Below are 15219 nucleotides of genomic sequence, written 5' to 3'. Positions count from 1 at the left end.
AACGTTACAGTTAGGAAATCAAGATAGCCACGAAAGCTATTCTTGCACATGTCTTTTCTGAATGTAAACCAGTTACGGGGAAACATGCACTCCTTCCGCAATCTTTAAACTTGGTGGAAATAGAGGAAACACAGACGCTATTGTTCGTGATGTTGAATACGACATGGAAAAAACTAAGTTTACGCTAAAGTAATCTTACAATATCGTCCAACAATGCATCGTAAATGGCTGATTTAGTGCGACACAAACTTATCAGAAGTACCTAGAAGTGGATATTATAGAAGCATATATTACTCGCCCGGAAAAGGGTGGAGTGCCATCTCCGGGTTGGGGAGGAGACCCTGCCCCAAGTGGAGGAGTTCAAGTACCTAGGAGTCTTGTTCACAAAGTGAGGGAAGAGTGGATCGTGAGATCAACAGGCGGATCGGTGCGGCATCTTCAGTAATGCGGACGCTGTATCGATCCGTTGTGGTGAAGAAGGAGCTGAGCCGGAAGGCAAAGCTCTCAATTTACCAGTCGATCTACGTTCCCATCCTCACCTATGGTCATGAGCTTTGGGTTATGACCGAAAGGACAAGATCACGGGTACAAGCGGCCGAAATGAGTTTCCTCTGCCGTGTGGCAGAGGAAATTCAGAGGAAACTTAGAGATAGGGTGAGAAGCTCTGCCATCCGGGGGGAGCTCAAAGTAAAGCCGCTGCTCCTCCACATCGAGAAGAGCCAGATGAGATGGTTCGGGCATCTGGTCAGGATGCCAACCGAACGCCTCCCTAGGGAGGTGTTTAGGGCACGTCCCACCTGTAGGAGGCCACGGGGAAGACCCAGGACACGTTGGGAAGACTATGTCTCCCGGGTGGTCCTGGGAACGCCTCGGGATCCCCCGGGAAGAGCTGGACGAAGTGGCTGGGGAGAGGAAAGTCTGGGCTTCCCTGCTTAGGCTGCTTCCCCCACGACCCGACCTCGGATAAGCGGAAAAAGATGGATGGATGGATGGATGGATGGATATTATTGTGTACATTCAGAGCAGCCATCTTTGAAGCCAACTCGGGGGTGGTTGGAATGCTCCGACTTTCTGAGTATGGTAATCGACCGACGTTCCAGTCGAAACTCCGACTAGGAACTCGAAAATTCCCAGTACAAATAGAACGCCCCATTATTTAGGGAAGGCTCAGCCGGTTAGTATGCAGCAGGACCGTGTATAGAGAGAGTATGGCCATTTTGGTTTCAGAGTTGGTCCCAAACATGGCGCCCTGTCATCACTTGAGGGGCTTTTGACCTATCATTTAGAAGATTGTCTGACCATACGGTCTCTGATTGGTCAAACGCCCCTCAAATGACTAAAGGGCGCCATGTTTGGGACCAACTCCGAAACCAAGTTGGCCATACTCTGGCATGCAGGCGACTTTGCTGCGTCTCTTCTCTTCTACCGCCCAAAGTCGTTTGTTTTCCTTGTCATAATAAAATTCAGGCTCACTCGTTCCTTCCTCCACCACTTCCACAAAACATAACAATAAAGTTGTCTTTTTTGGCAGGATAACCTTAATATGGAAGAGTCATACTGAAGTCATGTGGTGCTTGCAGGAGGAATGTGTGCTGAACTGTCAAATCTCTCAAACATTGCTAAACAACATATCTTGTAATATAACCATGTAATATAGCATTTGATTATTTTTTATTTGCTAAGATGAGGTGAGGTGAATACATTTTAATTGAAAGGGACAAGCGGTAGAAAATGGATGGATGGATGAAGTGTAACTACAAAAAATAGAAATCAACATATTTTGGTTCATTACCCCCACAACCCCGAACGGGACAAGCGGTAGTAAATGGATGGATGGACACATGTTCATTGTTGTTTTTACAAAATAAAAACATACATTTGTTATCATTTAAGAACATTTTTGTTAATTATTTTTCTTGCATGTCTGCTTATAAAAAACCCCACAAATGTGGATACAGTTTTTTTTGTCTGTTACCCTAAATTATTGGTTCATCCCCAAAAATTGCAATATATTCCCAACTTTGACTATCCATCCATCCATTTTATACCGCTTGTCCCGTTTGGGGTCGCGGGGAGTGCTGGAGTTTATCCCAGCTGCAGTCGGGCGGCTATTTTCAGACATTTCATTAAATAAATTTTTAAAAATGACATAATGATAATATAATAGATAAATACATTTGGGAAATGTAAAACACTAAAAAGCACAAAATATTTAATTTATCAATACAACCTGTTTCAATACTTTTTTGGGTGGGGGAACTGAGAAAAAAACCAAGTTGGAATTTGGGTTATATTTAAAAGAGACACAAATTTGAAAGACAAAATATGTGCCATATTTTTTGCTTTTTGGCACGTGTGTGCTGTACACAACCAAAAGTACACAACTACTGCCTTCTAGAGGTCTAAGAAGTATTGCAGCATTCTATTTCAGTTTGAGCTACTTTTTAAAATAACTTTTTGAATGACGTATGGCGTTTTGAAGTGGAATGATACCTAAGAATGGTTATTACTTAAGTATTATCAAGCGTTTGCATTTGCTTGAATAAAGAAAATCGATACTTTTTAGGAGGATGACAAAGTATGTTTCACTGAAATCCATTAGTTGATCCAAATCATAACAATTTATTTGGATGCAAAAGCAGTAATACGCAAGGAAAATAAGCCGTTAGAGGATGTAACTGTCAACATGTCTGTTTTGACGGTACAGTTGCATCCTCTAATCAAAGCAGACATGTTTTGACTATACATTATCAGGTCTATGCACTGTTTTGGAAGTCAAGGACAATCCTTCAATCATCAGCAGAGACAAAAGTAAGTGACACTGACTTTTGTGTCAACAGGAAAGCACTTAAGTCAATGAGTAGTGTGTTTTGGAACATTGGACATGCTTTATTTCAGAACTTTTCACAATTTATTTAAACATCTCACATATACAAAATAGGTACAATAGACTTTGGGATGTCATTTTTTGAGGGAGAGAGAGAGACAGAGAGGGAGAAAGAGAGAGGAGACAGGTGGCCTAAAAATCCATTCGGAATTGGATGAAATAAATTGATGCCAGTATGAAGTCTGGATGTGGGGTTTAAAACTTGAACAAAAACCCAAAACAAACTAAAAATTTCAAGACAAACCAAAAACATGAAACAAATACTAGACATCAGGTTGAGAAGTATTCCACCTACTTAAAGTGGGAGTATCAGAGGACCAATGCAAGACTCCTCCAAGGTCAATACAAAGGAATACAGAATCCAGTGGTTTTGTCCACAATTTTAGCACCATTGATCTCTACTTCAAGTTACCGAGCACCTTTCCATTGAAGCATTAAAAGCTCAAACATCTCTGTTGTGGACCCGGGTTTTTGCCTATCTAAGTACATGCATGAGGTAGTTCAAACCTTATTTTCATGGAAATTGTGGTTTTAAACCTCCTCTTTGGAAGATATACAAAGACCACAAAGTGATGCGTACTTTCAGCGTTTTTATTACACTTCTTTGATTTTTTACAAAAGGATGACATGATGTCCCACAACAAGGTGTTTTCCCGCGTCCCTTTGGGTTGCTGTATTCATTTGCATTGCACGATCGCTCCTTTCAGTCCGTTCAGTCCTCTCCGATAGTTGCCCATCTTAAGCAAGTGGATGCGCAGTGAGAAATCAGCATTTAAAAAAAACAAAAACACGAAAAGAAAGGGCAGAGATTTCTTTTTTTTTCGTTCTTTCTCTCTTTTGGGGTGTTAATTTATCATGAGTCTACTTATTTGAAACAGACTGGGCCAATGTCCAAACCAAACTCCTGATCAGCTCCACCAATGTCCAAAGGTGCAATGTCGAGGATGGGCAGGCGAGATGGTTTATTCGTTCTGTACTCAATCACTGTCTTGCTCCACTCACCAGTGTGTCTCTGCGGGGGGTAGACGAGAAAAAAAAAGACTTGGTTTCAATATGATGCTCAGCAAAGCTAGGGGTAACTACGAGACTAACGATACTTACAGTGCAACCGTCCTCCAGAATGGAGAAAGTGAAGCGGCTGTTGCCCTCGGCCCTCAGCTCCACATCGTTGGAGCCGCCAAGAACCACGGCTTTCTTCAGGTTGCCGGTCTCGGCGTCCATGTAGGCGACGCTGTTCTTGCAGTGGTAGGTGATGTTCTGGCTAGCATGGTTGGACAGCAGGCGCATGAAAGCCAGCTGGGTGGCCATGCTCTGTGGGCTGAGGGTCTCGTCGTTGTAGGTGAACTGCAAAAAAAGACGTAGCCATGTAACTTTCTGAAAATTGGACCGCGGTGCGACGATAAACCCTAAAGTTATTCAGCTCACCTCGGTACCGCCGTTGATGGTCTCTCCGAACCACACGTGCTTCATGCTCTCCGTGCTTCTGTACCAGTTCTTCTTGGCGATGCTCTCGGGGTGGGCATGGATGCAAGTCTCACGGGAGTCGAAGTTACAGAAAACCTTGATGGCATCGTTGATGCAACCCTGGTTAGGGTCGATCCAGTAAAATCCTGCAGGGAAGCAAGACAGTCGATTGGTTTCGCTGCACGATTAATTTCTAATTTCGAGAAGGTTTTCAACTGACCGTTGGTCCATTCGGGGTGGCCCAGCTTGATGTCGCGGCAAGTGCGGGCGGGGTTCTTCCTGGATCCCTCAGGGGTGAGCAGGTTCTCGATCTGAGTGTTCAGGGACTTGATGGTGGCGTCGACTTCGTAATCCTTAGCTCTCATGGCGGGCTGATCAGCTCTGTACTCATCATAGCCGGAAAGATCATATCCGCCACCAGCAGGGCCAGCAGGTCCAGGCAGACCAGCAGGTCCAACGGGACCCTAATGGAGAAAAGATAAGGCTTTGATATGCTGAATATAAAACGTGTGTCAGCTTTTAGAAGATTTACTTACAACAGGGCCGATGTGTCCAGGGGGTCCACGAGGACCAGCAGGGCCAATGCTACCATGGGCACCAGCTCTACCATCCTTACCAGGGGGTCCGTGGGGTCCGGCAGGGCCCTGAAGAGGGAGACAAACATTGTGTTATGCTGAGCAATATCAAAGTCAAGTACATATGTGAAAACAGACCAGGGATCAGAACATTTCACTTACTCTAGGTCCAGATTGTCCATTAGGACCAGCAGCTCCGGTGTCACCAGGGGCTCCCTGGAAGGAGCATGACATGACAATGCAGTGATTCCAAGGTAAGCAATTATAAACAATACGAGCTACAGTCTACCTTAGGGATATTCAACTGTAGTGTTTTGGGGGCCACATTTCCATAAATCTATTGACTGAGAGGCAAACTTCATCCGTGACTATTAGTCTTATTTTGTATATTCTGGAGAACCAGTGTCCTTTACAGTGGATATTTGATTTTGCTGTATTTTTTGTCAGAGTTACAGAAGCGCTCTGCTGTTTTTAAAGACCTTCTGCAAAAAAAGCATGTCAAAGATCCATGCATCTGAATCCTACAAGCTACAGCAACACCTTAGTTACATGAATCACAGAAAACTGCCCAAAAGAAGAGGACTTTAAAGAGAGCCTCGAGGAACGCCTCAGTTATGTAAATCACAAATTAGGACCCCAATGTTCTATGTTTGCTGCAAGGTTCATGTGTCAATGCAAGGATCTTTGAATGGGTTTACATGGTCCAAGTTCCTCTTTACAACAGGAGCACTCTAGTTTTTGTTACGAATTTGCGGCAAAAATGTTTGTTTCCCAAGTTTTGAACCACCCGTACGGTGTCATTCTCGGCTTGTCAGTTGATAAGCCCTGGTTTAGCTTCATGCTAAAGCTTACAGAAGGTCCTTGAATTCCCTGGAGACCAGGGTGTCCACGAAGACCCTTCATTCCTCTGTCTCCTCTGTCTCCACCAACGCCCTTCTCTCCACGGACACCAGCGGGTCCCTAGAACATGTACATATACCTTGTTGTTGGAGCACAATGATACATAAAATTATCTTTAGATTCTAGGCTCTACTTACAGCAGCACCTCTGGCTCCAGCGGCTCCAGCAGCTCCAGCATGGCCTGAGTGGCCCTATAGATACAGACAGACATCATCAATTGTCAGAAATCTGTTGAACAAAAACCTTGCTGTGGGAAAACATACAGCATCTCCACGGTTTCCAGGTCTTCCAGAGGCTCCACTTGGTCCAGCAGGTCCGGGAGCACCAGCCAGTCCGAGGGCACCAGCGGGACCAGGGTCACCACGATCTCCCTGAAAACATCAGAAGATGGCAGGTTAAGGTAAGAACAGAGTATTTTCTGTACATTAGGTAGGGAGAGGACAATACCTTGAGTCCAGGAGCACCAGGACGACCAGGAGGTCCATCGTTACCAGAACTACCCTGTGAATTAGACAGCATACATGTTAACACCAAGCCCTGATCAAAACAAGATGGAACTGAATAGAGCTCAGTACCTCACGTCCAGCCTCTCCTTGAGGTCCGGTCATACCAGGCATGCCAATGTTGCCAGGGGCACCACGAGGTCCAGCGGCACCAGCAGGTCCAACTCTACCAGGCTCTCCCTATGATGTGTCAAAATGAAGGAATTTGATTACTTGTCCCAAAGATGCTGCAGAGAGACGTTTTAGTGTCAGAAAACAACACTTACAACACCACCGGGACCGCCAGGAGTACCACGATCTCCTCTAGCTCCAGGAAGACCAACAAATCCTTGAAGTCCAAGAGGTCCAGATGTTCCAGAAGGACCAGGAGCACCCTAAGCCCAAAACAGAATGAATTATGATTACGGACGACATTTGGTGAGTGAGTGCATTCCAACTTACAGCAGGACCCGACTCTCCGGAAGAACCCTTCTCTCCAGCAGGACCGGGAGCTCCGACCATACCCTGCTCTCCGCTTTGACCAGCGGGACCTGGGTCGCCACGGAGACCACGAGGACCATCCTTACCAGCGGGACCAGCAGGGCCAGGGGGGCCGACAATACCCTTAGAGTGGAGAAGGGAAGAGGAGGATGTGTCAAACGTGTGTACAGCGGTACCTCATCTTAAGAGTGTTTTGAGATAGGAGTTGTCGCCCTCGGCTAATTGTTATGCTTTAAATTGCAAGCAAACATATGAGTTACAAGCATACCCGCCATTAGTTTGTGTTGCGAATGCCACACAATAGCAATAGCTTACAGCTAGAGATGGACATTACTTTGTTTTCCAGCCACTGGAACGAAGACAGTACTGAGAGGAATACTCTGATTTGATTTTAGATACAAGTGGTTTGAGTTAAGAGCCGCATAGGTTGAAGTACCATTGTCTTCCTTTTGTGTGATTAGTGTCAGTGATCTAAAATGTACTCACAGCAGGTCCAGCAGGTCCAGCTCTGCCAGCAGGTCCAGGGAAACCAGCCAGACCCTAACAACAAAAAAGTAAAAGCTCAGTCTTTCCTCAAAATAGAAAATTCAACTAATAAGAACCAAACTGACATTCACATGAAAACTAGCTGTTACAAGTAGTCGTCATATGAGTGAGTGAACACAATGTATTTCTGAGGGATATATGAACAAATCCTGCAGTGCAGCAAATTATATATACTGAATGTTTTAATACTCACGGGAGGACCATTGTCTCCACGGCCACCAGTGGGTCCACTAGGTCCGGAAGGACCCTGCAAGGCAGGTAAATAATCACATTTAATTCCGTATCGGCGCCTTATGACTTAATGACATCTGCACAATTCCAAGAAAAAAAACATTGGTCTAAAAATTCATCAATGGTATACTAACAGAAGGTCCAGATTGTCCAGCGGGGCCAGCAGGGCCAGAGGGGCCAACATCTCCCTTTCCTCCAGCAGGTCCACGCTCTCCTCTTGCTCCGGTCTGACCGTTAGCGCCCTGTAAGGTGGAGCAGTAGCAAGGTTTGACTATAGTTTCTGATAACGTATACAGTACAAGTGTTTCCTGTTCAACATCTTTGATAGGAATCTATAAGTGTGTTGGCTTACAGGGGGTCCAGCGAATCCAGGGGCTCCAGCAGGTCCAACCTCTCCACGCTCGCCCTATGCTCAGAAACAACAACCCCACTCAGCAATATATTTCAAAACAACACAAAGGTTGAATTTTTTTTAACAATCGCAACTTACAGGGGCACCACGGACTCCAGCTGGGCCAGAGGGTCCGAAGGATCCAGACTCACCCTGCAAATGAGACTTACAATGAAGTGTACTAATACGAGTATATATTGACAGTTTGAAACCAAAACTATGAGATATGAATGCAACTTCTTGGTTCTTGAATATTTTATGCTTATATGAGATGATCTTTATGTCTAAAACATTCCAGTAGGTTCTGTGGTCAACTTGCCTTGTCACCATTGGCTCCCGTGGGTCCAGGAGGTCCAATGGGTCCTTGGGGACCCTAGAACACAGGAAGGGTGGGGAGATTATAAACCTGCACTCTTGACAATTGTGTATGAAGAGCTTGAAGATGAGAAATGTGCTTACACGGGCACCATCTCTGCCGTGATTGCCGTCGGGTCCTTTGTGTCCAGCCTCTCCCTGTGCGAGAATGAAGAAAACAAGTTGAAACCCAACATACCACTAAAGTCCTATGGAAGATCCATTTTTTTGTTATTTGGTGAAGACCTTCTCTCCCTTGACTCCGGGGGGACCAGCAGCTCCACGTTCTCCGGGCATGCCACCAGCTCCTTGGTGTCCAGGGCCACCAGCAAGTCCAGCAACGCCAGGCTCTCCCTGGAATTGGATATGAAAAAAACTCATTATGTTACTTCAATTCATACTGAAGCACAACCAAGAGTCGGGCCTCCTCCTCTTCACCTTTGACCTCTCTAGTTTACCACAACCTATCTTACCTTGCCACCATCAGCACCAGGAGCTCCAGCAGGTCCACGTGCTCCCATAGGTCCCTGAGGTCCAGAAGATCCAGCAGCACCGGGGTTACCGCGCTCGCCCTGCAAGAACGCACACAGGCGAGTCAGTGGAAGGCTCGGTGGTTATCGTCATTGTGATGCTCGGGAAAATAAAGCACATACTTTGGCACCAGCGGGTCCAGCGACTCCTTGGTCTCCGGGGATACCCTGTTGGAGGACGCATCAGGTTGGTTAGCTGGTTATTTAAGCTGTATGAAATATTGTTTATTAGGACTACTTACTCTGTCTCCGGGCTTGCCAGCCTCTCCAGCACCACCAGCGGGACCAGACAGACCCTAAAAAATTTCAAGTGACAACTTTGGTGCCGAATCGTGGTCATTGTTTAGCTTATTTTGAACATGTTTACACCCTTGTTTACAATTGATTCATGCAAAAAACCTAATTTGATTCCATCTATAGAGATAAATGAGACAAAGGTAACGTTGACTGAAGGCTCCCAACAAACCTGGAAACCAGGAGCTCCAGATGGTCCTTGCTCTCCCTTCTCACCAGGACCGCCCTGCAGTCAGAAAGAGCAAAGCACTATTAAAAAAACGTACCAAGTACGATAGCACATCATGATCAAAATAAAAGCTTTAAACCACAAGAATACTTACAGTAACTCCCATGGGGCCAGTAGCTCCATTGTTGCCATCAGGTCCAGGGACGCCCTACACAATGAGGCATCGCACAATTCAATAACTACTTCTTCATAATTCATATTACACCAAGTCAGTCATCTGACTTACTCTCAGTCCAGTCGCTCCGGTAGCTCCCTTGTCTCCAGGTTTGCCGGGCTCACCCTAAAAGAGGTAAACATGTGACTTAGTTGACATTTATTATGCATTGTCCATAGATATGCTCCTCTCATTTATATACTGCTCTTATTTGTCAACCTCGTTTTTATAGACGAGCCAGAAAAATGGCTGCTTGTAAGAGTGAAAATGTATGACTGTTCGTGTATAATCGCCTCATGATATATTTTAGCATAATTTTTTTCACATGCAAAGTTATGGCTAACTTGCTTTGAAATGATAAATCAAGCAGATATTTAAGCATTTATTTTCATTCGACCAAAAAAAAATGTTTGGAATTTATGACAATATAAAATTGTTTGTAAGATACACAATTGCCTGCAGTCCATGCATATTTTCTGTCAAAATTGAAAGAAGGTGTACATATATTAAAAAATATGACGTGCTTTATTGATGAACATTACCAGTTTCATATAGCATATCTAGTTCTTGTTTCTACTCACAGCAGCTCCCTTGGGTCCAGGGAAGCCGATGTTTCCGGGCTGGCCTCTTGGTCCAGTTGGGCCGGGAGGACCGGTGCGGCCATCTTGTCCAGCAGGACCCTACAGAAGGAAACGGGAAGTAATGAAAATCGTTATCACAAGTAGAAAGGATTAAACTGATAAATCAAACTTTCTCTAAGTTCACTCACAGAAGGTCCCTCTTTTCCTGTGGGTCCAGAGCTTCCTGGGCTTCCTGGCAGACCCTGTTGGGATGTAGAAGTAGAATGTTGATGAGCCAATGTTGATGAGCCATCGATTTGTGGCACCAGAGCTACAGTCCGCAGTGGACATTTGTTTTTGGTGTATTTCTATTCTCAGAAATACATAACATTTGTGTTATGCATAACACAAATGTCCACTGCCGAGGACCCTGGTTCTTTGGAGGATATCTATTTTAGTACTCACCCTAAGACCAGCAGGTCCGGGCTCACCAGCACGGCCAGCATCTCCAGGGGCTCCGCGAGATCCGGCAGAACCACTGGCACCACGAGCACCAGGCATGCCCTATACGCGACATGAACCAGGAGGTACGTCATAAAACTGAGGCGCAGGTTTTTACGTCATGTGTGATGCCCCACTTACAATTGGGCCGACTCGTCCCTCAACACCGGGCATTCCACGGCTACCGGGAGAGCCCTAGAGGAGACACGACCACGCCACTGTCAGAGGTGAAGACAAGAAAAAGATGGCTGCCGATGTTGGTAGCACCACTCACTCTGGATCCACGGGCACCAGCAGGGCCGCTGGCACCAACCTCGCCAGTGGGTCCACGTTTGCCCTCCTCACCCTGAGAACCAGAGGCTCCCTGTGGTCCGGCGCTGCCCTGTAGAATAAAGATATTTAATTATCCAGACATAACATTAAATAATACTGTCATAAAACATGGAAGTGATTCCAACGTACAGGCTCGCCCTTGGCACCAACATCTCCCTTCACACCCTGAACACCAGGATCTCCCTGAAACACAACCGGAAGCGTTCAATACCAATACACAATGATTATGTAGGTGTGTTTCTGTGTGCAAGTGAACTCACAGCCAAGCCTCTGGGACCAGCGGCACCCTGAGGTCCCTGAGGTCCAGGTCCTCCTCTAGGTCCAGGGAAACCAGGGGCTCCAGCAGCACCAGCGGTACCCTAAAAACGACACCAATTTGAGAACCACTTCGCAGAATACCAATGTGAACCCAAAATTATTTGCATATGAGTCACGTGAGGAAGATATTCGGAACACTTACAGTAGCTCCCTTGGCTCCATTGAGGCCATTAGCACCAGGGTTACCCTAGGGGAGAAGAAATGTTTTGATAATAAGACAAACAACTCAGTATACTCGTAAATAACACAGTTTAAATCAAATTGTATATGTATCAGCTCAATGTCAGTGAAAAGACAAGGGAACATTTCTGAATGATAAGAATACAATTAAAAAGTGTACTTACAACGGGACCGACGGGGCCAACAGCACCATTGGCACCAGGCTCTCCTCTTGCTCCCTGAGGTCCAGAGGGACCGGAGGCACCAGCAGCTCCAACCTCTCCCTGTCAATGAGCAAATGCATTGTGATCAATATATGTACAGGTGATCGCATCAACCAGTGAGAGAGAGAATGAGAGACCTACCTTGGGTCCGGGACCGCCGGGGAAGCCTGGGGCACCGGCAGCACCAACGGGTCCCTGTGGAGAGAAAATGTCGTAATGCATCGCCCCAAAATTTTCTTTTTTCTTTTTACTCTACAAAGCTACTTACAGCAGCACCAGCGGGTCCGGTGTTGCCATCGGCACCCCGAGCACCAGCAGGGCCAGCAGGGCCAGCACGACCTCTCTCACCAGACAGACCGCGAGGTCCCTAGATTGGTGTGGAGCGCGTGAGAGACAATAACACCTGTGGGCATGTTGGGCGTCCATACTGGAAGCGACACTTACAACCAGTCCGGGTCTTCCAGCAGCTCCATGGGCACCGGACTCACCCTGGAAGGAGGAGGAAAGAGAAAACGGTAAAATACCAGAAAAGGAACCAGCATTAGGATGATTATTGTCTATTGATCGCTGCTTTCTCACCTTGGCTCCAGCGGAACCGGCCTCTCCCTTGCGTCCATCCAAGCCATTGTAACCCTGCAGAAAGCAAGAGGCAATGATAGGGAAGCCATTTTGATTTATGTGCCTGAGTTATTTGACTATTGATTTTTTTGGTCAGCGTTTGACTCACTCTGTGTCCCTTCATTCCAGGAAGTCCAGGGGTTCCGGGGAATCCACGAGCACCCTGCAGTTAATAACACACAATATTTGTGAGAGGAGTTCTTTAAATGAGAGTTAATTGTCTGCTGAGGTGTGGGACTTATACCTGAGAACCGGGGACACCTCTGTCTCCGGGCTTGCCAGGTCTGCCATTGTTACCCTGGAAGTGAACAAATCCATTTAATTCAAGATGGTATTTATCGTTGAGAAAATGTTTACTTACGTCCTCTCCAACTTTGCCAGGAGGTCCAGGGGGGCCACGAGGACCAACGGGTCCCTGAGACAAAAATAATCAGTGTTCTCCAAAGCATAAGAAGTGATTTGGGGTTGTTTTGCAATAAGAAAATATCTCACAGTCTGTCCGGGCTCTCCGGGCTCACCAGGGTGTCCGGTGTGTCCCTGAGGACCCTGTCATGACAAATAAGATATGTAACAGTCAGTCACAGTCAGGTTCAACTGGGACTTGAGTAAACTTACAGGGGGTCCAGGAGGTCCGGGAGGGCCTCTGTTTCCCATCATACCCTGAGAAGAAGGAATCATGAGTGTGGTTCAACAAACAGTGTCATGTGCTGCAATATTTCTACGTTTCATAGAGGGCTCCTTACCATGGGTCCAGGACCGGGATCAGGAGCCTTAACGCCATCATACTGAGCAGCAAAGTTCTGCAAAGGACAAAAAATGGTGTCAAATAAAGTATTTTAGTATAGACAGGTGCATTGCAAGTTTGCACCAGGTGATCGCACACAAAAGTATTTTTGCCCTCCAAATATAAGGTCAACTTACTCCTCCAAGTCCAGGGGGACCAGGGGGGCCAGCGGGGCCGGGGAGTCCGGGTTTTCCATCTTTTCCATTAGGTCCCTGGGGACCCTGGAGAAGAGAGAAACATGGCCGTGAGTTGTTGTCATAAATGAGCACAGCTAATGAGGTTGGAAGATCAACAAAGTCTAGGTCCAACGCCCAAAAAGTCCACTTTTAGCGATTCAACTGATTGAATTAAATTGAACTCACCCGGTCACCTCGAGGTCCTTTGTCTCCTCGGGGGCCCTGCAGCAGGAAAAGCACTCAGTCAGCATCAAGTACTTAGCAGATGTCTCTCCACTTTCCTTTCTTAGCTACTCAAAAGCCCAGAGTAAAGCACACTGGACGCGATCATATACAGATATATAGAAACAAACTTGCACAAGCGAGTTAGGACACATTTTCAGTGCCCTTTGACCTCGTCTTGGCTCTGCTTATGCCGTGCAGTCAGGTGTAATGAGATTATGTGCTCACCTTCATTCTGCCCAAGATAAGACAAGAAGATAAATACATGTCATTGAAATGTATTTCTTCAGTCTTCATGTGTGACCGTAGAATAATGCTCAAGGATCACTCAGATGCAATGCACATGTGCACTGGCGAGCATGAGAGTCCACTTGCGAGCGCTTTAGTGTGCTAATAATGCATTGGAGTGAAGATGCTGCTGACAAGTTTGGGCAATCTCAATTGTGAGTTTCAATGTGGATACGCTTGTTTAGCTGGTCTCAGATCAGATCCCATCCCTGAATGTAAAATGATGAGGAAGTCTGCTGCCCCTTAGAAAGGCTCCTTTGTGCCATGCAGGCCCCAAGTGGGCGCCTCAGCTTTCACTGACAGCCATTAGCCAATCGGACCCTCACCTACACCGAGGACAGATGGGAGGAATAACTTTGGGCGAGAGGGGGCACAAGTTTGCAACTCCTTGAGATTGCTCAAATTGTTCAGGACCGTCAGAGAGGTCTCCTTCGGAAGGTAACGCTTACTCGAAATCCCCTTTGTGTTTGATGTTTGCATGCATGCATGTACTAACCGAGTCTGCGGCCACGGGCAGGTGAAGAAGAGGCAGCGGGAGGGGAGAAAAGGGAATATTCCGTTAGAACACAAGCAACTTTAGAGCAACAAAAACCTGCTGTTAAGAAACTATCCTATTTCCTGCATGTGAACCACCAAATGTTTGGAATGTGCTTGTTGCAGGAGTCTACTTCAAAATGTTCTCAACAACAATGCAAATCCAAGCATTCCAGACCGGCTAACAGTCCTGAACATGAATAATCCTTGTAGATGCATGCATAGTCAGCCTGCAAACAACAACTACACCGTTGGACAACATTTGATGAATGTATCTTGTCAAATGCCATTTGGGCGATAAATCTGTTTAAAATGGTGCTAATGCATGTGTTATGTCTCACAGTGCTGCAATATGATGCATCTTTGAATATGGACCAGATGATACTGGATGGCTTTCAGCAATACAAGACCTCCCAGTGAACTCTGAAGTGTCGTGTGCTATCTGCACCACAAGGTGGCGCCAATGGGCATACCAGGTGACGTCAGACTGTTGCGCTAATTGGTAGTTGATAGTTTAAATGTGCTAAATTTACATTTAACAGCATATATATAAATAAATGATAAATGGGTTGTACTTGTATAGCGCTTTTCTACCTTCAAGGTACTCAAAGCGCTTTGACACTACTTCCACATTTACCCATTCACACACACATTCACACACTGATGGAGGGAGCTGCCATGCAAGGCGCTACCAGCACCCATCAGGAGCAAGGGTGAAGTGTCTTGCTCAGGACACAACGGACATGACGAGGTTGGTACTAGGTGGGGATTGAACCAGGGACCCTCGGGTCGCGCACGGCCACTCTTCCACTGCGCCACGCCGTCCTCTGTATGTAAATAGCATGAAAGCATAAAGGATGACGTTCGAAGTTTTGATTTTAATTAAACTAATAATTAATTTAAAAACACATGATTTAAAAAAACAACGTTACACAGTGAAATTAGTGTTATTTCTACTTTTTGT

At 46.0% G+C, this 15219-nt stretch overlaps 1 protein-coding gene across 1 annotated transcript; it reads right to left on the bottom strand.

The window, feature by feature from the left end:
• Window positions 1–3464: 3464 nt before the first annotated feature.
• col1a2 (collagen, type I, alpha 2) lies at window positions 3465–13493 on the bottom strand. Its single transcript, XM_061982525.2, has 48 exons — window positions 13398–13493; window positions 13173–13256; window positions 12995–13051; window positions 12867–12911; window positions 12744–12797; window positions 12613–12666; window positions 12496–12549; window positions 12361–12414; window positions 12213–12266; window positions 12078–12122; window positions 11902–12000; window positions 11775–11828; window positions 11595–11693; window positions 11393–11437; window positions 11193–11291; window positions 11062–11115; window positions 10874–10981; window positions 10741–10794; window positions 10564–10662; window positions 10308–10361; window positions 10120–10218; window positions 9611–9664; window positions 9479–9532; window positions 9328–9381; window positions 9104–9157; window positions 8985–9029; window positions 8805–8903; window positions 8578–8685; window positions 8437–8490; window positions 8297–8350; window positions 8077–8130; window positions 7939–7992; window positions 7721–7828; window positions 7549–7602; window positions 7296–7349; window positions 6771–6932; window positions 6596–6703; window positions 6402–6509; window positions 6274–6327; window positions 6090–6197; window positions 5964–6017; window positions 5779–5886; window positions 5089–5142; window positions 4888–4995; window positions 4572–4815; window positions 4313–4497; window positions 3989–4231; window positions 3465–3899 (listed from the first exon to the last, which is right to left on the bottom strand). Exons 3-48 carry the CDS (start codon window positions 12995–12997, stop codon window positions 3753–3755), a joined length of 3810 nt encoding a protein of 1269 aa, XP_061838509.2. The 5' UTR covers window positions 12998–13051; window positions 13173–13256; window positions 13398–13493; the 3' UTR covers window positions 3465–3752.
• Between the last annotated feature and the right edge of the window lie 1726 nt (window positions 13494–15219).

This window comes from Nerophis lumbriciformis, linkage group LG21 (assembly GCF_033978685.3).
Source record: "Nerophis lumbriciformis linkage group LG21, RoL_Nlum_v2.1, whole genome shotgun sequence".
In the NCBI taxonomy this organism is placed as follows: Eukaryota; Metazoa; Chordata; class Actinopteri; order Syngnathiformes; family Syngnathidae; genus Nerophis; species Nerophis lumbriciformis.
This window is presented reverse-complemented; position numbering and strand designations above follow the sequence as displayed.